The following is a 24,927-nucleotide window of genomic DNA, read 5'->3' on the forward strand; positions in this document are numbered from 1 at the left end:
ATCTTCAGAGACACCCAACATCTCTTCCCCTTATTCGGTTTCAGTAGTTCATGGGCCACAAAGTAAATAAATATCTTCCGCACAGCCTCTTGAAGACCTTGTGTGTTCTTCCAAATATTCAGTTACGAAACTTGTTACAATGCTTAAACTTGACATTTCCTTGAAAGTCTGACAGACAAGTTCCTAGTACAAAAGATGAATCAAAAAATACTGAAGAAATCACTCAATAAATGTGGTAACGCTGCTGTGCTAATGAAGAGCTGTTTGTTATTTCATTTATTGCTAGGGGCAGATATGGATCGTTACACATGCACAATGTGATGTTTCAATCAACTAGCTAAAATCCTAACTACCTTGTATAGAAACTGTTTTAAATTGCTGAATCAGAAAGACCAGATGACATCGATCTGCTTATTTTCCCTGCAGTGATCCTATTAACGGCATTATTCATTGTGCTTTTCTGCTGCTACACATTCCGTTCTTGCTTTTAGCTACACAAACACACTAAACTTGATAATGTCTGATGGCAGATGATAACAGTGTCATAATTATAACAATGCTACTAATCAGTGCCAGATGATTACACAGATGTCAAAACATTAGCATTTATTAGTAAGTCTCATTTATCTGTATTTCCAGTGATTAAAATAATTTTAAGCATAGAATGCAGATACAACTTCATCAATACAAGATTCTGATTATTTCCTTCTATATAGAAAATAATTCAACTTGATTAAACATATAGTAAATAAAGTAAATATGTTTGTTAAATTTACTGTGGAAGAGATTTGATGGTGTGTTAGAAGTTAAAAGCAAAGAACATGACTCTTGTTAGTACAGCTTATGAACATATTTCAGGTGAAGGGCATGATGGGGTTTAACAGTATTTTTGTTTTAAAAAAATGCAAATTAACACCAATAAATATCCAATTAACACTTTACTACCTGCAGGAAGAGTTACAGTTTGCAAGATTTTCTGGGTATTCACTAATTAGCATCCTTTCTCTCTGGCTGCCATCAGTCTGATCAGCTTGTTTAGCCCACTGGCTACCAAACAAGCCAACCTGCTGAAATCATTCACTCTCTTGATTTGTGAAGCATAACAAATCTGGGGTAGAAAAATACTCTGAAAATGAGAAGACTTTTCTCCACATTTTCAACCCTTGTCTGCCACTCTTCAGGGACATGCCCCTTACTTCCATATGACATTGAAGAGATGTGCCAGCCAGGACAGCGCAACAGTAATCAGAGTCTTTAACATCTCAGGACAAAGCCTATTCACCCCTGGAGTCGTGCCACCACTGAACTCTTCAACTGCCTCTAGGAACTCTATCAGAGAGAAGCATAAAGCTTTACCAAAGCCTTCTAACTCTGCCCTCCTCTGAGGACGATGCAGCGCAGAGATCCTTAAAGTGGAAGCGCTGCCTCTGGTTAATGGTTCATGTCTGAGTAGATTCTTTGTCATCCAGGTCATTGTAATCCAAATACTTTGAGAAAAACACTTCTCTTTTTTGGTTCTTGAAGATGTTTCAACACTCATACAAGACACTTTCTCAGTTCTAACTAACTGCTGGGAAGTCCCATGTAATTATTTGCAACCCCAAAACACAAGGCTGAGGGTCCATTCACAACTGCTCCACAAGCACATGGCACAGCACAAGGGAGCCTCCAACTTTGGATGAGACTCAGCAGTCTAAATGCATCTAAAGCACAGTAATGTCCACATTCTATCACATGGCTTGGGAGAGGAGTTATTGATACCATCTATGTTAAACTGGAACAGTCAAATGCAAAAGAGGAAGGGGTTTACCACATGACTTATCAGGTATGTATAAGGCAGTCTTGAGATCCCTCCCCAGACAGTTTCATCACCGTTAACGTCTTGAGTCATCCCACCCCTGGCAGTTTCACATCTATTCACACTTCAAGGCATGTGAGTCTTGGCACAGCATGATTTTCTTCTCTATGTATCCTTTCCGTAAGTCTTTGTGGCACCCAGAGTGTATAAAAGAGGCATGACACACACAGTTGGAATATACAAACCATGTCAGAAACAGCACTGACCAATGTGTGCATATAATGTACATCCATTAGTATTACCATATGTCACTCTTTATTTGTATAATACTCTTTTGACTATTTAAATTGTAGATTGTCACTGAAGGCATCAAAACTAAAGGTGAACGGATAGTCTCTACCCCAAATACACCTCCAGGCTGTGTAAGGGCTATTTGACCAAGAAGGACAGTGATGGATGCTGTGTCAGATGACCTGGCCTCCACAGTCACCTGACCTAAACCCAATCCAGATGGTTTTGGATGAGATGGACCACAGAGTGAAGGCAAAAGGGTCAACAAGTGCTCAGTATCTCTAGAAACTCCTTCAAGACTGTTGGAATACCCTTTCAGGTGACTACCTCATGAAGTTCATGGAGAGGATGCCAAGAGTATGCAAAGCAGTAATCAAAGCAAAGGGTGGCTATTTTGAAGAATTTAAAATTTAAAACAAGTTTTGAGTTATTTCACACTTTTTTGTTTACTGCATAATTCCATATGTTTTCATTCCTAGTTTTTATACCTTCAGTGAGAATCTACAATGTAAATAGTCATGAAAATAAAGAAAAATCATAAAATGAGAAGGCGTGTCCAAACGTTTGACTGGTAGTGTATGTGTATTACATCCGTACATTCTCTTCACATAATGCCACATTATCAATGGAATGAAAAGTAAATATATAATGTAGTTCATCATGGACACTGTTCTCCTCATCTGACAGAGATCATGAAATAAAGCCACACACATTTCTGGCAGAAGGGACTAAGACTTGAAGAGAGGAATCACTGAAAGGAACTGAGGATGTAAAAGAGAAGAGGGGCTTGTGGGTTTAGGCTGAGCAGGTCCCAGTGAAACAGATTTGCCCTTGCCCTTGCCTAGTGCTTGTATTAGGATATCATAATACACACCCTAAATATTTCCTCACAGTCACAATAAAATGCAATACACTGCACCAAAATAAAGTTTTGGTAGAGTTATGTACCATATGTACTGTATAGCACTACAATGAAGGAGTACAATGAAGTTCTAGCACTACAATGAAGTAAAACTAAAAATTATCTGAATGTAATATTTATAAACTAGAAAGCAAGTAAGAGCCAAACAACAGATGACAGAAGTTAGATTTATGTCCCAAGTGCAAAGTATCTGGCTGACTTCACTGATCCACACAGTGCCCTTTAGTTATTTTTGTTTGACTAAATTGTCAAAGAAAAAAAGTGAAGGTGTTGCTCTTCTCCACTGACCTTTGTACCGAGCTGGAGTGAAGAAGCACTCTGTGGCAGAGCTGGATAGATGAGCTACAACATTCTCCAGAAGGTCAGCCAGCACTGAGAAGCAAAAACACATAAACCAGAGCTCCAATAAATAGTGCTTTCAAAGAAAATCAAATCTCCAAATTCAAATACGTCAGCCACTTTACTGGAACTCTTTTTTATACTATGAATAACATCTTGTTCTGTGTGCTATTAAGTTGACTGGGCAGATATTTCCTGTAAGACATACAGAGTGCTTAGCTATCACTGCCATTAGCATTAAAAATTAGTAATACAAGATATACATAGAAAGATTAGAAATGGACCAGCATTGCAGTTCAGATGGCCATGTTGCTGACACAGTAGATCATGGCAGAGCAGTAGGAAAACCTGTAGAGTAATATTATCAGTCGGCTGTGCAAATGTGCATCCGCTCATATCAATTTGTGGCTTCACTGGCCCTGACTGTCCTTGTGTAAACCCTGTTAGCTTTGCTTTTAGTGTCATATCACATTGCTGTGCAAAGGAACCACCTACAGTCACTGAAGATCTAATTGTGGAAATGAAAGGGGAACACTGGGTGATGAGGCTGCAAGACAAAATAATACAGATAATACAACTCCAATCTCTCACAACACAGAGGCCCTGGAGCATGACTGAGAGGGCACAGAATGTATTGTTTGAACTTGTGGAAAAGGTGAGTGGCTGTCATTGGTTTCTAAATCGTTAATGTCTGTATTATTTGATTAGTTAAGCATTTAAAATGAACTTGGATGAGCAAATTTTGTAACAATTTCCTTAAACGTGATTAACTTGACAGCTGTAATGTGAATTGTATCCCTAACATGACTTGATATTTACATTTTGCATTATGGATTACCTTATTTTGGCTCTAGAACCAAAATTATTTGGCATGAAATATATGCCTGGTGTCAAGAGAACGAATGCCTCAATACTCAATTAAAAATCCACCTCCCCCAGGTGCTACAAGGATGCAGGTGCACTTTTGTACTCAAATATAAGATATTTTGTAAACACTGAAGTGCAGCCTTCCGATCATTTCCCAAGCTGCTAGTTTAGAAAACACAGTAAGAGCGGATCATAACTGCTAGCAGGATTCACAATGCAACTCAGTGACTTGAACCACTAACGAATGCATCTCATTGATATGCTGTTAAGGGAGGTGAATTAAGCAATCAGTAAACTGACAAGATAGTGAGGTACTGAATATGAAACCATTCTAATTCTAAGTGTTTTGATGAAGAGATAGTATAGTCAATCATTTCTGTCTTCACACTGAATGGAAGCCTGTAAAAGACACAAGTGTTAATCACAGCGGCTTCACACACAGAACTAGAGATAAGTAAATGTTCAATATATTGCAGAGGAAATTAAGTTAATTTAGTAGTTGGCCTATAAAAGATACAATTTCCTTCTCTGAATGTTTCTTGAAAAGTTAAATGTCAGATTTTTGTGTGGTTAATGACATGCCAAACAAAACAGCACTTCCAAAGCATAGGGGAGCTTAATAAATCTTGATTGTGGTTGATCCTAGTGAAAAACCTTAAACTCTCTTCTCTGTGAGCACCACAGAGAAGAGAGTAGATCTTTTACTCACTGAGTTCAACAGTGTGCTGATGAAAGGAGGCAATCACTGTACAGTACATGCACTGTCAGGCCTCCATTGTTTGAATTTTTGTCTATTTTTGTCTATCACGAATCACAGCTATTTACTCCTACATAAGAAAAGTGGGGGTAGGTGTAATTTCACAGGCTGCCAATGCTGATTAGTTCCTGAAAGGTTCATGGGCATCAGATATATGTCATTTTGGTGGATAAAGTGTGGAGTGCACCTGCATTACAACATAAGACATCAGCAGGTGTCTTTTTTAAATTATCAATATATCCAAAATAGTTACACACTTTACAGGGAGCTAACAAGAAACTGCATCCAAATGAAAATGTGGATCCATTTCTATAGCACATTTATCATTCTAGTTAATATGTATTTCCATAAGCTCACATACCATTTACATAACTAGCCATTGAGACAAGAGGACTGACTGGCCCACTAGAACACAGCGGTGAGAAATAACATTCAAGCATGAAATTTGCACACATGGTACCAAACATTTTGTCTCTAAGGGCCAAAATGTTGTTTCCCACTGGATCAGTACAGTGAAGGTAGACTGTGGTGCGATGTGCTGCTAATATACAAATGAGGAGGGGGTGTATTATACACACATCACATAGGTTCAGGGCTGTTAAAAGATAGTACCAATGAAAAGATAGTAATGCCTTGTTGACACCTTGCATTAACATGTGCCTTGGGTGATCTGATCTCAAGTGGACGGCCATAAGTACATCAGTTCACACCTGGAATTAGAATCTTGAGTGGTCACTTGTGATCACGTCTCACGTCCCTGCTCTACATGCAAATAAATCCATCCATCCATTATCTATAATCACTATTCTCTGCAGGGTTGTAGCGGGGGGTTGGAGTCTATCCCAGCTGATTTACGGTGAAGGCAGATACATCCTGGACAGGTCACCAGTCTATCACAAGGCTACACACAGAGACAGACAGCCAAGTACACTCACATTCACACCTACGGACAATTTAGGATCACCAATTAACACATGCATAATTTCCATATATGCGTTGTTGTTTTTAAACAGCAGCAGGCAGCAATGCACTTTCTTGTCTCCTGGAAGTCACATGAAGTTGAGGAAGAGATGGCCATTTTGTCTGTTGTTACCTGTTGTTGCCCTTTAGGACCAAGATACATACTTTTTAAGCATACAATTGCATAGAAAACCAGCTGTGTTGTAACTGTAACATACATGCTGATGAACTACGTGTGTGACTGGACAATTCTACTACAGAGACCACACTAGAGAACCATAGAATTTTTGTATTTACAGGACATAAACAATACACATACAACTTGTTTTATGGCACTTATCCAGGTTGTTTTCTCCTGACTAGATCCTTGCTTGTGTTGTATCTACTGTCAGATGTATGTCGTTTTGGACAAAAGCATCTGCTAAATGAAACTGCAGAACTGTAAATAGAGTGGCACTCTAGGAGGTTAGTGTCTGGGTAACTCTTAGATCTCAGCGGATCAGGCATTGATTAAACTGCCTAACAAGGAGACTGGTGAAGACAACACACCTTCAGCACCATTCCACTCTCAATAATTTCCAATGATGTGCACAACTGACACTCCAACCGACGCAGGATACATAAGGCGTGTAAATTGCAAGTATATCCACAGCATTAATATGCCACCATTGGCACGTGAATGAGAAACAAACACTAGCTTATACAGAGGACATCAGTAAGTAGATGCCCATTCAGTATGACCAAGGACACATGTGCATACACAGTTACCTTCAGTATATTCACATCTGTACTTAGAGCTGCCTTCTTGTGATCCGATTACCCAAGACACAGTTAATGTCAGGTGTTAATTGTATCTAATACCCACACACTTACTCCAAAGTTACGAGTTAAATTTGATTTCTCATCAACCGTGTTTCAGTCAAACAGATGTTCGTCAGGTCAAAAAAATGACCAAGCAACTTTTGCCTGTTGTACTGTGCAGGTCTCTTTCCATTGGTGCTGTTATTGTACAAGTATTTTACACTGAACACTCTGAGCTGATGGGTTATTACGATGAATTGCTGTTATAATCTCTCTGAACATAAATATTCAGTTAGTCTTCTCTGTCTGTTACTGTGAGTTATGAAGAAGACAAAGACCCCATTGACATTTAATCATTTCTGTTTTGGGTGGCCTGGGTGCTTCCAAGAAGCATTTGTGAAGGATTAAAATAAGATTGCCTGAGGGATATTTATTTAAGACTTACCCAATAATATCTCATTTAGCCTTGGCAATAATGTATCTTTAACATTCATAAAAAAATAAAGTCTATTTGAAAGTTAATACAAGGTGTAAATGGATATTCTCCTATGTGCCACTGCAACAGTCAGTTGTCTGTGAAGACAGCATCCCCACTACAATGAAGGTGAAAGTAAAGACAGTTACATTTGACCATGGACGGATTTGTGGGTCAGATAGTATTGATATGAAGGAGTGAAATGAATAAAAGCCCATGAGGACAACACAATTTTTGTCTTGCATGTTGTGATAAATGTGATCAATTTGAAGTGTTTATCTTCATGGATGGCTTTTAGATTGGAAGCTGTTACTGTGAGCTATGAACTGATGAAATGCACCAGTTATTCTCCTTCAAGCATCTTGTCAGTGACTAAACAGTATCAGGTGGATTACCACCTCCCTCCAGCACGTAACACTCAATTACCCAGAATGGCTTGTGAGACACTCGTGCCCCTTGGTTAGCATTATTTTTTTTGCTACAACAGATATTTATTGCAGTTGTTTTTAAGTCTTTATTAATTTTCTTGTCTGAAAGTGCATTTCCAGCTGAACTTCCAATGGCCCAGTCATCACAGAGACTCATTCCCTTCTACAATCAACACTGTCAGCAGGAGTCTATTATCTGTATATGTGCTTTATCATCATTATGATATTAAGTCTTGACATGTCCCGGCTAGAAAGCAACCCAGAGAACCAATAGCTTACCTTTTCCAGTTAGGATGTTGGGCTTCGAGGCCACGACTTTGCAGTACTGTCTGCGGCAGTTCTCCATCCAGCTCTCATCATTGTTTGAGTCTTTTGATGAAGCCAGAAATGTGCTGATCTCAGAGTCTGTACATGGGAGAAAAGCAACAGATGAAAAATCACCATAACGAACATAAATGCTGGCAATTACATCAATGTTTCTCTTACCCTGTGAGCTATGTTGGATCTCTGGTGGGTCCAAACTGTAGCATCGAGGTAGAGGATAGCATGAAAACATAGGCCAGGGGTAAGGATGTTCTCCCTGAGGGGGAGCAGATAAGGAAACTCAGTGACTACTGCCAGAGCACCTATAGACAAGGCTGACTGCTTCACAGCCATCTTAGTAATACCCCAGGCAGTTATTTTGAGCTAACAAGACCAGGGTCCTATCTAAATTAATAGGGAATGGTCATCTGAACGTAGAAACTGCAGGTACAGAATCACAAGTCAAATGTTCACATCTTTGCAAAAAATAAGGTTTATAAAATGTTTTTCCTCGCTGGATGTATGTATAAGTTAAAAAAAAAGGTTTGTCATTTGGAATGCAGCCACAAATTTCTATCTGGGATTCTAGACTCACATGCTTAGAATGTCACTAAAATATATACTCTGTGTGTGTGTGCGTGTGTGTGTGTGTGTGTGTGTGTGTGTGTGTGTGTGTGTGTGTGCGCGTGTAGCTTTGATGTGTACGATTGCATGTCCTTTTTAAATCTACGTGATTCATGAAAATCGCAATAATATCTTTGATTTACTTCCTCTCTGCTCCCACTAGATAGACGTTATGGCTGTTTATGAGCTTTCTGGGTTACTGACGCATCAGCATCTGATAAGAAAAATATAGAAAATGTGAACAGTGTAATACAGTTTAACAGCAACTACTGATGATTTTATTGCTGAGCTGTTGTCTTGCACTAAGGTGGTAGCAGTTCATCAAACATTTGGTTATATTTATATGCCGTCTCTGGTTCCCTCTGGTCTATGTTTTTCTTTCTCTCTTCCTTCATTTATTCCTTTCTTTGTAGCCCACAGCCATTTCATTATTCTTGTCATGACTTATTGTTAAAGAACCATAACTTTTGAGTCATAGCTCAGCATGTGACATACCAAAATAATATGCTCTAAATGTCAATGAGGTTTAAAAAGCAGACCTCTTTATCCAATTGTCTGTGCCCTCGACTAACAATAATCCCTGCTGATATTTGAGTGTACCTCTCAGTAATGTGGTTCTCTGAGAACATTGGGAAAAACGAATGTTGAGAAGGCACCAATGCTTGCAGACAGTCTTTATGCGGCTTTAGGAACTCTTGATGATTCTTAGAGCAACATGATTTGCAAGACCTGACTTTTTTTTGCCATTTTATACAGTTTTTTTTCCACATGTAAATGTTCTTTTGCATTACTCTTCACAAGACTGTTTTTGGAAGCTTAATAACAGGACATACAGGTAGTTAGAATGGGCTATAGCCAGAATTTTACAAATATTGAAACCAAATTCCTCAACAATCCCAGAAGATTTTTTCATGATCTATAAAAAAAACTAAAAAAATGGAAATATTCACACTGTACTTACTTAATCATCTTCTAAATGATCCTATATAATAAACTGGCTTATCCTTCCCACAGAGAGATAAAGTACTATCCTACCTCGTCAATGTACAAGAGGCAGGATACACTACCCGGGTCAGCAGTCAATAACACGTCACACACAGAAAACTGCATATTTTGGACTGTAGGAGGTGCAAACCCCACACCACCTAATTGAAGTGAAGGAGTTAGCCACACTGCACTGCCATGCTGCATACGAATGACGTTTTTGGAAATTTTTATGTCTCTCCATTAGGTTGTAAATGCTGTTTCTTTGCACTGTGTAATTTAATGGGGTACAGTGTAATTGAGCTGACTCCTAAATTCAAGATATAGCATCTTGAGTAAAGACTAAAAATGCCCAAAGATTTTACCATGTTGTGCTCAGTGATAGCTGCTGTCCTGCACACAGGTCATATTGAGACGTTATGACAGGTAGGACTTCCTTGTCCCCTGGTAATTTAGCCCTTTTGTGCACACTTAAAGTTTTCCAAAAACAGGGTTCTAGAGTTGTTTTGGGATACTTTTGTTAAATGCAGAAGAGAAAGAAAGCTCTACTACTGACAAATTAAATATCTGAATTATCATTTAATTAAAATCAAAACATTTAAAATATTATTTTCATAGCCATCCTGGCATTCATCAATTTTCCTTGCTGCTGGTAAATATTAGAACCCACACTATCAGAAATGTCAGTGCTAACAATTGTTTTAACACAGTAATGCTTCTTATTTCATGTTTAACCAAGAGTAGTATTATTCCATTTGTTTTGTAAACTTCAAATTTAGTACTTAACAGCTTTCTGCTTTTGCTATTATCTTCAAGTAACAGGGGAAATGCATAAAAGTGACCTGTGAAACATGAAGGAAACACTCGCTAAACTAATTAACACTCTCCCTCTTAGAAATCTCTTTCATATCCTTTTCTTGACCTCAGCATAAATTAGTTCCTGTTTTGAGTTTGGTATAAACAACACCTGAATAATTGATATCTATCCCAAAACATGCTGAGTAAATAAGGCTGCAGGCTTCAAACAACGACTGAAGTGCTGATGGTGATCAAGTAGGGCTCTTCATCTGTGCTGGAATTACCAGTAGCTCAAGATGAAATGGAGATGGATGATAGATTGGTTAGCGAACAAGCAGGAGGAATATTTTTTTGTATAAATTAAAAATAGTGAAAGGAAAGACTTAGGAGAAACAGGCTATTTAGTCTCTATAACTGTGCCATATACAGTGACAATGTTTAAGTTTCTCTATTTTACATTTAGTGTTTTTGCATTAAGTTCCTGTGCAAAGTTTGTCTGTGAAGATGTATAAAGAGATAACAAATTGTGAGGCGTCAACGTGATTGTCCAACTATAAAGGAGGACGTATCTGTTTCCATGTGTGTGTTCTTTTTCTTGATAATCTGAACTCCTTCACATTTGGTGGGTGTATAGCAGGGTCCCAAGAAAGCGCAGTGTCAAATGTGAAGTAATTTGGATGAGCAGTCTTTAGATTTTCTATTGTACTTTCACAACAGTATTTTTTCCAATGATTTTATCCTCAGAAGTCCTTCGTCCTCAGGGGAAGTTGACAGCACATTCACAACAGCTCACTGACCGCAGCTCATTCTAAATTCAAACTGATGCAAACTTATTACTGCTCAATGTGAGCTTGTTTTGGATGCTATCTTTAGTAACTATCAGCTGTCCCAATATTTTACCACTACAATGGTTGTGTCAAAGCAAGCGACTAGCAAAATTTGAATTGAATTCAGCAGTGATTGGCTTGGTTGACATCAGTTCTGCTTCTCAGGCTCAGACACATGCTTCATTGAGTAAGTACATCCTTATATCTGTCTTCTTTTCTTTGTGTATTTGTGCGTTAGCTCTGCTCTTCAGGGCTCACTTTGATCATGTTTTATTTATTATTGTATATTAACACAGACCCACAGGGCAAACTGCAAAAAAACATTCAATGTTAGCATATGCATCTAATATCAGTCAGCTATAGATAATGTCATATATCTGGATTGCAGTCCCATACCAATGTTGTTGGATTATTGCACCTAAATCGACTGCATATTTGCTGACACACCCCATTCCTCCTGCAATGAATGACTTCAATCACTCACTCATGCTGCAAGCTGCAGTCAGCTCATTCCAAACAGGCACATTTGAAATGGACTCTTCCCCGGTCTGTCCAAAACAGCCTTACAACAATGCAGTTGTTTTCCTCGTTGTATACCATTTAGCTGTTTCACAAAAGGAGCCTATTTATAGCTCACAAAGCTGACAAAGGAAAAGCATTTTGTCTGCCCCTAACTATTTGTTGCAACGTTTTCATGCATTTTCTGGCATAAGAGACACATTATTTTTTCACTTCAACCCTTGTAAAACTAAATGCATAGAATTTTAGCTAGTTTTGTGCAAACTTCCCAGACTTCAGTTGCTAAGTCATCAGATGGAAAGGAACACTGCTATTCAAACGCAGGTGAAGGTTGACAGGTGATGCTGACCTCTTGCAGGGCTCGAGAAGGAAGTCTCCTCTCAGATGGACCTCCGACAACACTAACACGAACCAGCACATGGTTCCTCTCCACCGACAGGCTGTCTATGATGAACTCCCTGAGAAGAGCAGAGAACAGAGAAGATTGTTTTAATAATTTAAACAGCGAAGTCCCAGTGAGGCTAGCAGCCTCTTTTCAGGGGAGATTAGACAAAAATGAAGGTGTGAGAGTAGTTAAATAATGAGGGTGGACTCATGCCCAGATGTAATAAATGTTCACTGAGATTTGTGTTTCAACAGCATTTCCCGAGAATAACCTAATGAGAAGTGAAATAAAAGACCGAGTGAAAAGGACTTTTGGCCTATTATGCATACATTGATGTGCAAAAGTATATGTAATATTTTTCATAGGCAAGGTCACCCAAATTAAAATGGCACTGCACTTCAAAAGTTTTTCAATTTAATGCAGCTCCATAAGTTTCTTCTTCATCAACTTATATGAAAGACTTTGCACAGAGTTTGAAGCCTCTGAATAACTGCAACTGTATCATTGCTGTAAGGCAAGTTAGAAAAGAGAAGGGTTTTAATGTCAGAATTTCAGATAAGATCAGAGAAAGGTCCAATTACAAAGGCACTTTAGGATCGAAGGGCGTCGGCCTTGGTGGATAGTTCTTATAGCTGAAGCAATTCAGTCTTGAAACTGGTAATAAAGAGGACTACGTACAGAGCTCCTTCTAAGGGCTTGTTTGCCACAAAATGCAATTTGCACGTCTTCAGAAAAAAATAAATCACAGTACTTATGACTCAAACAACAGAAGCAAAAAATAAAATGTGCAGATTGCCCTCAAACGTAGTTGTGGTGAGCCTGGTGTCACTGATATTAGAAAGGACAGAAACAAAAAGGGAATAAAGAGAGGTAGGGGGAAGAAAATGACAACAAAGTCTAGGGTAAATCAAAGGTCAGATGCCAAAAAGTGAAGTTTGGATGACATTGAAAATGAAAAAAAAGAAGAGAAAGAGAGCAAGGTAAAAAGAGAAGAAGAAATGGTGATGCCCATGATGATAATGGGAGCACAAGAGGAAGAGAAGTCAGGAGATGGGAGGATAAATTAAGAAGTCATCATTCTCCAAAATTGAGCCAGCCGTCAGATATGCGATGTGAGTTGGCATTTCAGGGCCATTTCCATTCATAACCAATAGCCATGGCTCTGGCAGCCATTACCAGGGAGAGAGGGCTCTTTCAGAAATGGCCTTTTCACTTTCTTTCCGCTTTATTTCATTTTATTTGTGACAAGGCAAACAGACAAACAATTTCTCATCCTAAGCAATGATTAAATCTGAAAGTGTTCTGTCATATCAGGATGATGCCCAGAAAAGCAAAAAAAGCTTTACTGAATGAGCATGAGAGAAAATGACGATGTGAGAGTTGAATGTGCTAAACTGTTGAAACGTCTGAATGTCTGAAATAACTTCCCTTGAATTAGCTGTGGCTGGAGTGCCCTGAACCTTCCAGACAGCATATATACTTTGACTGAAATGTTTCGGAAAACCACAATCGTCATTTTGAACTTTGCAATGAGACAGCTAACGGTTTCCCACTGCTTTCAGTTTTCGAGTGGAGCAAAGCTTACCAGCTCTACACATTTTATGTTTCAACTGAAGTATAATGTTGGCTGTACTGTATTTTTTATTTTTTTTGGCAAATCCTATGAAAATACCAAAACAAAGGATTACTTTGTCTCTAAGTACTTTCCAACATTAGTTACATCTACCACAGTGCTACATTGTGGTGAAAATAACAATAATTAAAAGAGGAACTATGTGACTTAGAAAATATTTTAAAATACTATCATGGTTGGAATTTGTAGCAGAATTTAAGTCACTTTAATATAGACTACTATTTTGTTTTTGCAAGTTAAAAAGGGAAGTTATAAATGTAATCTAAATCTAAACTAATGATTGAAAAAAATAATAATTACAGCAAAATTGTCTGATTATGCACAATGATATACCCTACCTTTCAAAAGTTTGGGGTCACACAGACAATTTCATGCTTTCCATGAAAGCTCACACTTTTATTCATGTGCTAACATAACTGCACAAGTGTTTTCTAATCATCAATTAGCCTTTCAACACCATTAGCTAACACAATGTAGCATTAGAACACAGGAGTGATGGTTGCTGGAAATGTTCCTCTGTACCTCTATGTAGATATTCCATTAAAAATCAGTCGTTTCCAGCTGGAATAGTCATTTATCACATTAACAATGTCTAGACGTATTTCTGATTAATTTAATGTTATCTTTATTGAAAAAAACTGTTTTTCTTTCAAAAATAAGGACATTTCTAAGTTACCTCAAACATTTGAACGGTAGTGTACATATAAATAAATGTTTGCGCATGTGTTAATGAGTTCATACCCTTCGCTGGTGTCCAGGTCAGTGATGTTCTCTCTCTGACTCTGCAGCAGCATGGAGCAGATGTTATACTGGCTTTCCATCAGCAAAAAGGAGTCCAGATTGCAGCAGAGCACACTGAGCAGTCTGCAGCAATGTATACAAACAAGCAAAGGCATATAAGTACAGACAGGACTTTCAGGCAGAGATAGTGTAGCAGAACAGCAGCACTGACAACTGTCATTTAGAGCATATTTTACAGCAGCATAAAAGCATGCAGACAAATATCCCATTTGGACATAGGTTGTCTATCTCCTTTCGGCCTTGTATTTCTGCAAGTACTGGGTCAGTCAACACAATTTTCCCTCACCAGCTTGCCTTGGCCAATTGTACGTTTTGTTGAGTAGAAACCCTTGGGAAAGGTTTTATGGTTCATTTTCAGCAGAAGGTAATGACACCAAGCTCAAACAGCCTGTTAAGCTCCAGCTGCATTTTGAAACACTGAAGAAGCAGAAAATACTAGAGAAAGCTCCGTGTTTTAGGTCACAGTCCATGACTTGTAGGGAATCAAAGCTCAATACAGTGTGCAGGAAAGAAAACAAATTATGCATCAATGAGTTTTTTACATACACACATGGACAAAATTGTTGGTACCCCTCGGTTAATGAAAGAAAAACCCACAATGGTCACAGAAATAATTTTAATCTGACAAAAGCACCTTGATTGAACATGTCTCTATGATCACATTATTTTCAGTCTTTTCTAGGGGTACCATCATTTTTGTCCAGGCCTGTTTCATGAGTTTATTTTTTAAAATAATTCTGTTGAACCATGGTTCAAAAGCAATGTCTGATTTTCATTGGTTAATTTTGCTAGAATTTTTATTTATTATTGCTTTTGTCAGATTCAAATTATCTCTTTGATCATTGTGGGTTTTTCTTTCATTAACTGAGGGGTACCAACAATTTTGTCCACGTGTGGAGTTGTCACAAGTAGTCACTTCTGTTAGGAAGGTTTCTGTTGGGGTTTTTTGCAGAAATTAGAGGTAGAATCATCATAAAAATCCCAAGGGTTGAAGTGTAGACCAAATTGTACTTTCTCCCTTCAGAAACAGAGCTGATTTGACTGCATGCATTTAAGTGGTTATTAGAAAAATCCCATATGAGTGTCAAGGATCTGCAGCATTTATGACAACAGTCTAGCTAATGTTTATTGTTACTTGCTCTCTAGTCCACCTACGCAATTAATTCTGTCAAAATTAGTCTTGCATACTAGATTTCCAGCAAATTGATTTTGTCAGGGAAGGGCTTGGATTGACACACTTTTCTTTTTAACTACACTATAGATTAAACTATTTTGGCATAATGGCACAATTGCCAGTGTTAAGATCCAAGTTGACATGTTAGGCCAGTGTGCCTTCAGATTTAAATGATCACAGAAGTGGCAGCACATCTAAGTAACCTGTTGATCAGGAACTAATCTAATCCCTTTTACATATGTCAAAGATGATTCCAGACAGATTGTGTCATAACATGCTTTTTCACCTCAGTCTTGAGACTGTAAAAATAATATAAAACAGCCCAAACTTATTTTACTGTGTTTAAATCTATTCTAATCTAATCTAATCTAATAATAAATACAATTATTATACAGATATTTGCCAGTAGTTCACAGATTACGTATTTTACAGAGTAGAGACAAAGATATAACTACAAAAGAAAGCCATAACAATAGCTATAACATAGTTTCCACGCATCTACAGACATCCTCAAATGAGGAAGTACTTGCAGACCAATATACCACAATATGAGTATGCTGTATGCTCAGAGACACGATCTCAGACAGTATCAACTTGGCATAAAGGGCTCAATTACTTTCTGCCGTGACACTCTACAGAAACATCCAGAGGTATCTAGCAACAATATGAGAGCAGATTGAGTTAGCGCCAGACACTGCTTTATCCAACTGCTTCACAGAACTCATTATACCAAATGCTCCTCTCTGTGTGAGGAACATTCCTCAGCAACCAGCTTTGGTCTAGCCCAAAACTAAAACTTTCTGCTCACTCATATTCGATTAGCTATCAAACGCCTTCAAAAGAAAGCATCACTCTAGACTCCTTACTTGCTATATTTGGCCTAATGCCTGCCCTCTCCTCTTTAAATGAGTATGACGAATTTGCCACTTCTCTTTGAATTCAGGGATGTCAGGAATAAGACATGCATTTCAAATAGGGTTTAAAGAGTCGGCAAATGTGCCTTACTTAGAACGACTTGGAAGTTTTTTCCTTTTTCAAGATTTGGCAACCGTTTCTTGACAGATGGATGATAACCTGGAAGACTTCCACTCCTTGCAGCTGAGATAGGTCAACTACTGCTCTGGAGCTCTGCCACACACAGGTACACAACCATCTAATAGCACTGGTGTGTTTGTGTGTGCATGTTTGTTTTTGTGTTGTTCACAAAATGGTCTTCTCATCATATCAGATAATACTAGGTGAAAATTTTTTCCAGCTTTTAAGCTGTATGGCAAGACATGTTAACATTTAATGTCTAGGCTGGATATGTATTGCAGATATTCAGAATTAACTTCTTCCTCATTACAAAGAACATTTCAGATACGTACAAAGACATTCTTCCTATCGTCACTTGTAATTTCAGATATCTACAGCATCAGTTTCTCTGGAAAAAGTACATAACTTTACCAGTGATGTCTATGAGATTTCTCATTACAGATATCTGCAAATCAGTTGCAGATATCTGTAATGCAGCCACACCTCTAGTTCCAGATATTGACAGTATAATTGTGACTGGTCATAATTCCAATTTCAGATAAATTTAATTCTCCTCAATTCAAGACATTTCTACATTCTAGATACCTTACATTGAGTTTAAATTAATCAGAAGGATTCTGGGGACATCACAAACTACAACTATGAGCAGTCAAAATCTAATTACAGATACCTCGTATTAGAGTTTTGACTTGGTGTAATGACATTGCAGATATCTGTACATCAGAAGCTACTACAAGTGGGAGCGTGAGACGGTTTGCTTATCAAACATACTATGCTACTGCAAAACTGTAATCGCCTATGACAAACCATGGCAACTGCCATCAATTTTGCATGATGTTCAAATACTTTCCTAGACCAATATTCAGTGAGAAGCATCACATGAGCAGTTTCCTGCACAGCAATCCAGAATAGTTAGAATGAGTTTAAAACATCTCCATCCATCCATCATCTATACACCGCTTAATCCTCATTCAGGTCATGGAGGGCAAAAGTCTATCCCAGCTGATTTAGGGTGAAGGCAAGTCCATCGCAGGGCTACATGTAGAGACAAATAATCACACTTGCTTTCACACCTATGGACAATTTAGAGTTACCAATTAACCTCATCATGTTTTTGACTATGGGAGGAAGTCAGAGTACCCAGAGAAAACCTACGTATGCACATTGAGAACATGCAAACTCCACACAGAAAGAAGGAAAGCCAGGATGCGAACCAGGGATCTTCTAGCTGCAAGGCGAAAGTGCAAATCATCAAGCCACTGCGCAGCCCTATTTAAGATATCTGCAGATGTTATTTTGACCAGTCAAAACTGAATTACATATATCCCTAACAGTGGTTTGCCAGAGTTTATTTTTCTGCTCTGTACTGTACTCCTTGCAGCATCTCCACTGGTCGCAAAGTCACTGTTTAGAGTTGTTCATATTTTTACAATTCTGTTTGTGTATGAGCTTAAGATAACATAACTATTGGGGTGTGCGCTCGCATGCTACAGTAATTTCCGGGCAGCTTGTGAGTCTCCATCTGCTTCCACTATCCTGTTCCAGGCTAAACTAATAGCCTCCTGGCTCAAGATACATATATAATGCACAGACATGAGAGTAGTTTCAATCTTCTCGTCTAACTCTCAGCAAGAAAGCAAATAAGCCTAATTCCAAAGGTGCTGAACTAAAGAACTGTTTTCAAAGTAGACCTCAAAACCTATTTTCACTTTATTGCTGCATCTTCCAGATTCTCATCACTCAACACAAATACAGTGTGACTTAGGATATTTGGGAATATTGTGTGGTAACTGTTCTAAAAATGACTAACAACCAGTTATTCATAGAAGACCAAACACTGTAGTCCAATTTTTCATTGACCAAGACCATAATGAAGTCATTAATAACATGATCATCTTGTTGATTAATGCTGCAGATATCTTTAAGGTGATGTAAAATAAGAATAGGAGAAACCACAAGTCTTTAAATGAGTGAAAAACTGCCTTGTTCAGGTAAAATCCCAATTTGCATTGCATAACGTATTGATGTATTGTTCGACAGCTTTATTTAAGTACAACTTGCATTTCGTCTTAATTGTTACAGCAATTATTGGACTGTTTTGTTTTTTTAAAGCCATCAAAATTTGCCAATGAATAGTTAAAGAAAAAGAAATGTCTATTATTCTTGAACATTTAAAAGGCTGTTTAAAATTACTGAGGTTCCGCTTTTCACAAAATGTCATTTTAATTGCTAATGTTGCGTGGTCGTGCATATTCATGTGCTGACACACAAGAGCTGGTGATAAGCTCAGCGTGTTGTTTAGCATGTTGTGTGCATGATGAGTGTGTTCTTGTGAGAAACACCTCTCCTTATAAGCAGCTGCTTCGTTTCCTGACGTGCCGGACAGTAACTTGGACTCCTGTTTGACTGACAACTGTACTCACTCTTTCTGACAGCAGCACAGCAAGCGGCTGAGAGTCTGTCAGACCTTTTGACCTCTCTCTGTTTGTAACAAAGGAATGGAGACCCAGCTCTGCTTCCAGTTTGACACTTTGATAGGCTTTTTTGACCAAGTGGGGTGAACACCAAGTGTCCAATCAGGGCCCTGTTCTTAATAGCAATATATGGCAGCACAGTAGCAATTCTGTTGTCTGTGGGAGTTTCATTCTAGGCTCAGAGCTCCAGACTAACTATTTATGTTGTTGCACTGGTGCATCAAGCTTTTCTTTTAAGGTGCAACAAATTTTAGCAGTATTTCTGACTCCTCACTGCTTCAGTTTGCTGCTGCTTGGTGCTGAATCACTGCAGGGAGGGCCAGCCATGATTTGGATGTACACTACTGTTCGAAAGTTTATGGTCACTCAGAAATGTCCTTATTTTTGAAAGAAAAGCTTTTTTTTTCAATGAAGAAATACAGTCTAGACATTGTTAATGAGGTAGATGACCATTCTAGCTAGAAATGGCTGATTTTTAATGGAATATCTGCATAGGGATACAGAGGCCTATTTCCAGCAACCATCACTCCTATGTTCTAATGCTACATTGTGTTAGCTAATTGTGATGGAAGGCTAACTGATGATTAGAAAACACTTGTGCAATTATGTTAGCACATGAAAAAAAGTGTGAGTTTTTATGGAAACCATGAAATCGTCCGGGAGACCCCACACTTTTGAACGGTAGTGTACCTTTTGCAAAAAATGCAATGCATAATGTTTACCAATTTACCAATGCTCATTAAAATGCTTACAGTGATATGTAGATGCTAATAGGTGGCTGTGCACAGAGAAGCCTCTAGTTTCCACATTCGGTTTTCAATTACTTTTAAAATAAAGACATAACTTTCACCAAATATTGAGAGACCATTAGAAAACAGTACAAAATGCCCATCACAACACAGTGACATAAATAAAATTTTATAAAACGAAAGACCAAAATTGCAAACATACTTGGAATACCATCACAGAAAAATAGCAAGTATACTGTATTTTTGCTCAGAAAATGAGTATAAAAACTGCTGATAATCTTTTACCAGGTAATCAATTATTTATATTGTCTCTCTCGCTCTCTCTTGGTCTGTGTCTGTGTGTTTCTGTGTCTGTCTGTCTGTCTGTCTGTGTCTGTCTGTTTTCTTTCAATTAGAACAACATTTCTAAGTGACCCTAAACTTTTCAATGGTAGCGTAAATATATAGCTAACAGTCCTTCTGAAAGTTACATATGAAGCACATTTTCAAACAAAGTAGCTGATAACATGAGAAATGATTTAAGAGTTTCAATTGTACAGAAAAAGATCTTTTCAATGCTGCTTTTGATAAGTATCAATTGGGCATTACTACAAACAGAGTCAGTGTAAATGGCATATAGCACAATTAAAACTGCATTGTGAGCTTCACGGGAACCAAAACACTCTGATATGGGAAATAATGTACAAATGCTAATTAACAGCTCAAAGTGAAGCAGTGGGGCAGCACTACTAATTTGGTGGAAATTGCAGTTCGGAGGGAGAAAGAAAAAGTCAGGAGCCCAACTGAATGGCCAGATTAAATTTGATTGTTCCACATTATTTCAGACTTGTTATGCTGTTTTTGGAAATAAGACATCTATTCACATTCTACACAATAATTTTTGAGACATTAGAGCTTGTCTCATCTGAGAGCTTAAGTTGATGTCATTTTAGCTGACCAGGACTATAACTCACTTGGTTTAATGTTGAAATGCATGAATGCATTAAACTTATTTATGACAGTTGATTACTTTATGATGTGCCCATATGCATCACAAGACCGATGTATAAACCAATTACAGCAAACCTGGAGTAATCTGCCTGCCAATATGACTGATGATCATGCCCCAGATTGATTAGTCATGCAATAGGTAAGATGCAAATGGACAGCTTAGGGGTGGGCTATTTTTGTTGCTCGTGTCAATGGAAGTCAGAGGATCAAACATCAATATGTTTATGCTGGTAGTAACTGCAACATTGTACGTCTTAATACATTTTCAATTGTGAAAACATCAGAAAGAGTAGCACTGCATGGAGTATCTCCAGAGATTTGGACAACAAGATCAAACACTGGCTCATTCTGGTAACAATGACAGCTAAGCAAAGCAGTTTTCTACTTTTACATGCATACACTATACATCTGAGACAACATTGGCAGTAACTCATTCTCTATGTGTGAAAACAAGTGCTTAAGTCAATGAGCTGCACACAACCAGGTATGGAAGGTCCACAGGCTGAGTATCTGCATATATCAATTAAAAGTATCCTTTGGCCGTTAAATGTGAATTCTGGTTTATTTCAGCCTGGTGTATTTCCCAATAATGTGGTTATTTTGGTTCATCCTAACTTCACCTCTTTTGTCGAGATTTAGGGAAAATGAGATGTTGAACAAAACAGCTTGTGAACAGCATTTAGTGGGCCAATTTAGCATCAACTCCCGACAATTATCCCCAAAAAAGACAATTTTTACATGAATCAACATTTGTTTTTGGTCTTACTGAAAGTAAACACCAAAATCAGCAACCTGGAGCAGTCATTTAGCTAACTGCATTAGAGCACAACTTGCACGTTCACCAGCGCATAGCTTTTAGTTAACATACATGAGGCTGACTTTCTTTGTGGTCATACTGTTCTCTGAGGAAACTCAACAGCTAAATTCAATACTGGATTAACCCAATGCATTATGAGGATGGTTGCAGGTTAGTTTGATGGTCAGTCATATTTATTGGAAACAGAGTCTAAAGACAATTACCCAAATCAACTGGATGATGAGGCTCAGATTACTCAGACTGAGGTAGAGGCAACAAGACAGCATGTCTTGGGAAACATGGGACCTGCTGATCGTGTCCATGGATGACAGTAAGTACAGCAGTGGACCTACAATGGACAAATCCTTGGATTTGTGAAGCATGGCCATTCTGGAGATGGTGCTTCACCTCCCCAAAATCCATCCATTATCTATACACCACTTAATCCACTAGGGTTGCGGGGAGGCTGGAATCTATCCAAGCTGACTTAGACTGGTGACCTGTCCAGGGTATCCCCTGCCTTCACACTATCACAGGGCTACACATAGAGACAAACAATCATACTCACATTAACACCTATGGACAATTTAGAGTTACCAGTTTATCTCAGCATTTTGAACTGTGGGAGGAAGTGAGAGAACCCAGAGAAAATCCACGCATGCACAGGGTGAACATGCAAACTCAATGCAGAAAGATCCCGGGAAGGCCAGGAAGCAAACCAGGGATCTTCTAGTTGCAAGGTGACAGTGCTAACCACCAAGTCATTGTGCAGCCCTCTCCCCGAAATCTACTAGACGAAAAGACCAACACTGGCCGGACCAAAAAGCTAATACAGTTAGAAAACTGCCGGTTAATGACAGCTAATTTCTTTGTTTTACTCTTAGTCACTTTGTTTGGATGTTTAAAATGATTCATGTAAATATCGTCTCTTTAAAAAGCCGCAGGGAGTTCATGTTAAATTGACTTGCCACTCAAACTGTTTTGTGAGGTGTGCAAAGTAAGAATAACACTTAGGGCCACAATAGCTACATAAATATGACAGCATGAAATAAACCAGACTTCTCCTTCAACACTGTAAACAAGTCACAGTAAGTCACAGTATGACAATTTATTGTACTGTGAGGAATCTCAAGCTTTTTCATTGATTATTGAAACAAACAACTGCTTTGTTTTCCACATCTGATTTTTTTTGATGCCAACACATAAAACATAGACATTTTTCCGTTTTTATTTGTTTATAATTATTTCTAATCCAGTTTGTTTTGTCTAACAAGATGAGAGGACCACAGGTGAATTTTGGTGAAGACAAAATAACCTTTACTAAGACTGTTAAAAAGACTTAAATTTGGTTTAAAAACAAATAATTCTGTCTAAGCTGTACTGTCTGAGTAAAACCTCCTCAGGTCTCTTACGTCAGGTTTTCACCTCTGGACATTTGAGCGACACAAAACTCTCAATACTATAAATATTGTAACAGTTTTCTGTTCTACCCACAGGCCAAATGTAGTCAGTGTTTACAAGATTACAAGACACTAGAAACTGTTATTTTATAACTGGTATATTTTTAAAGATTTATGATTGGATTTACACTAATTGCCTGTTGTACAAAAATATGATCACATCAGGTTCCACAACAGTGCATACACCCAATGTGTTTAGAGCCATCAATAGCAGAGAGCAGAATAAAGGCATTCAAACAATTCAGACAGAGGAAAAACAGGGGGATGACAGCCGGTTGCCATGACAACAACGAGGGTTTTAGCAACAAGGAAAAGGGCTGAGGGATTTTAGTTCTCATTAGCTTGTGAAGCTCAAGAGGGGTGGAAATTGTGGCTTCTTTTTTCAAGAGGGCTGCACTTCAGAAATGCTCAGTACATGTTTGCTTGACAGAAGTGAATTTGATGATTAGACTTGCATTGAATAGAAAAGATTTAAAGCCTATCAAGAACCAAAAGTTCCGATGTACTCTTGAAGTGTAGCGCAAAGCTGGTTTACAACTAGATCCAAATGCAGAAGTGGTCCAATTTTACTGTAATAGTTCAAAGGAGCTTCTTAGGTGTGACTCTGATGGCAGCTTCAAGGATAAGGTCAGTAACAATCTAGATTTTTTATATGGAAAGGAAAATCTATGTTCTGAAGTATCGCATCACACATCAGGGTGTCACACTGTTATACTGTGTAAAATGTTTAATCCTTACAATGAACATGTGTACTGAATTTTCTGAGTCAATTCCAGATACATGTCATGTCATCATAAATACTAAATGTGTATAAATCCAGTTAAAAATTGTGCCCTACAAATGCACCCTTTGAGATCACACCGAAATCTACTGATGTTTCAGGAAATCACTGAGCTTTTGCCACCATTTCATAAAATATGTGCCCAATTTTCGAAAATCTGTCTTCACTATGAACTAATGGGCTTGAATCTCTGTGCCACAGACATAATAAGAAAAGCACTCAGGGAGCACAGTACTCCGCCAAAACAGCTCAGTCGTATCATTTCCGAAGGCTGAAACCTTGAAAAAAGTTGTGTCGGTAATCACTGCACTATAGAATGTACCCACAAACAAAATGACCTTGCGCTGAGAACAGGCGTATTATACATGTGTACGTTACGTACAGATGCCGACTCACGTGGCCTAAATATGTAGCAGGCGACGGGAATTGATGGGACTCGGAAACACCCCCACAATTTAATCAATTGTTCCTTGTATCATTTCCGACGGATAAGTCCCAATGAGTCCGCAGCAGTGGATTTGTAGTAGGATCGCAATCATGTCATCGTCAGCAGGCAGCTGACGTAGTGTTCACTTGTAGTCATAGCTGCAGTGACGCCGTGCCGTTATTTCACAATGATACAGAAATCTTTAACAAATTCGTGGATTCAGACTATAAGTTGCATCACTGCCAAAATCTAATCACTTGGTCCTTATGTCATTTCTGACCTTCCCTGAAAATTTCATCCAAATTTGTTTGTCCATTTTTGAGTAATGTTACTAATAGACAGACAAACAGACAAACCTCCGCCACGTCCCATGGCAGAGTAATAAGAAAGTTAGAAAGTTTCAACAGACTTGATGATAGCATAAAAATGAATTTAAAAAACTTACAAGCACCGACAGTATTAAACCATGTGGCAGAAACAAACATCCAGCTACTACAAATGGAAACCCCCCATAAAATACAGCAATAAG

General features: G+C 38.3%; 1 protein-coding gene across 2 annotated transcripts in view; it reads right to left on the bottom strand.

Moving 5' to 3' along the window:
• Positions 1 to 24,927, bottom strand: part of tbc1d32 (TBC1 domain family, member 32) — a 102,414-nt gene that overhangs the window by 42,178 nt on the left and 35,309 nt on the right. For both annotated transcript variants that reach the window (XM_055016202.1, XM_055016201.1), the window contains exons 24-28: positions 14,453 to 14,575; positions 12,043 to 12,151; positions 8,125 to 8,218; positions 7,918 to 8,043; positions 3,300 to 3,383 (exon numbers count right to left, since the gene is read on the bottom strand). In XM_055016202.1, coding sequence (XP_054872177.1) covers positions 3,300 to 3,383; positions 7,918 to 8,043; positions 8,125 to 8,218; positions 12,043 to 12,151; positions 14,453 to 14,575 — 536 coding nt within the window. The remainder of the gene's footprint in view (positions 1 to 3,299; positions 3,384 to 7,917; positions 8,044 to 8,124; positions 8,219 to 12,042; positions 12,152 to 14,452; positions 14,576 to 24,927) is intronic.

This window comes from Amphiprion ocellaris, chromosome 12 (assembly GCF_022539595.1).
Source record: "Amphiprion ocellaris isolate individual 3 ecotype Okinawa chromosome 12, ASM2253959v1, whole genome shotgun sequence".
In the NCBI taxonomy this organism is placed as follows: domain Eukaryota; kingdom Metazoa; phylum Chordata; class Actinopteri; family Pomacentridae; genus Amphiprion; species Amphiprion ocellaris.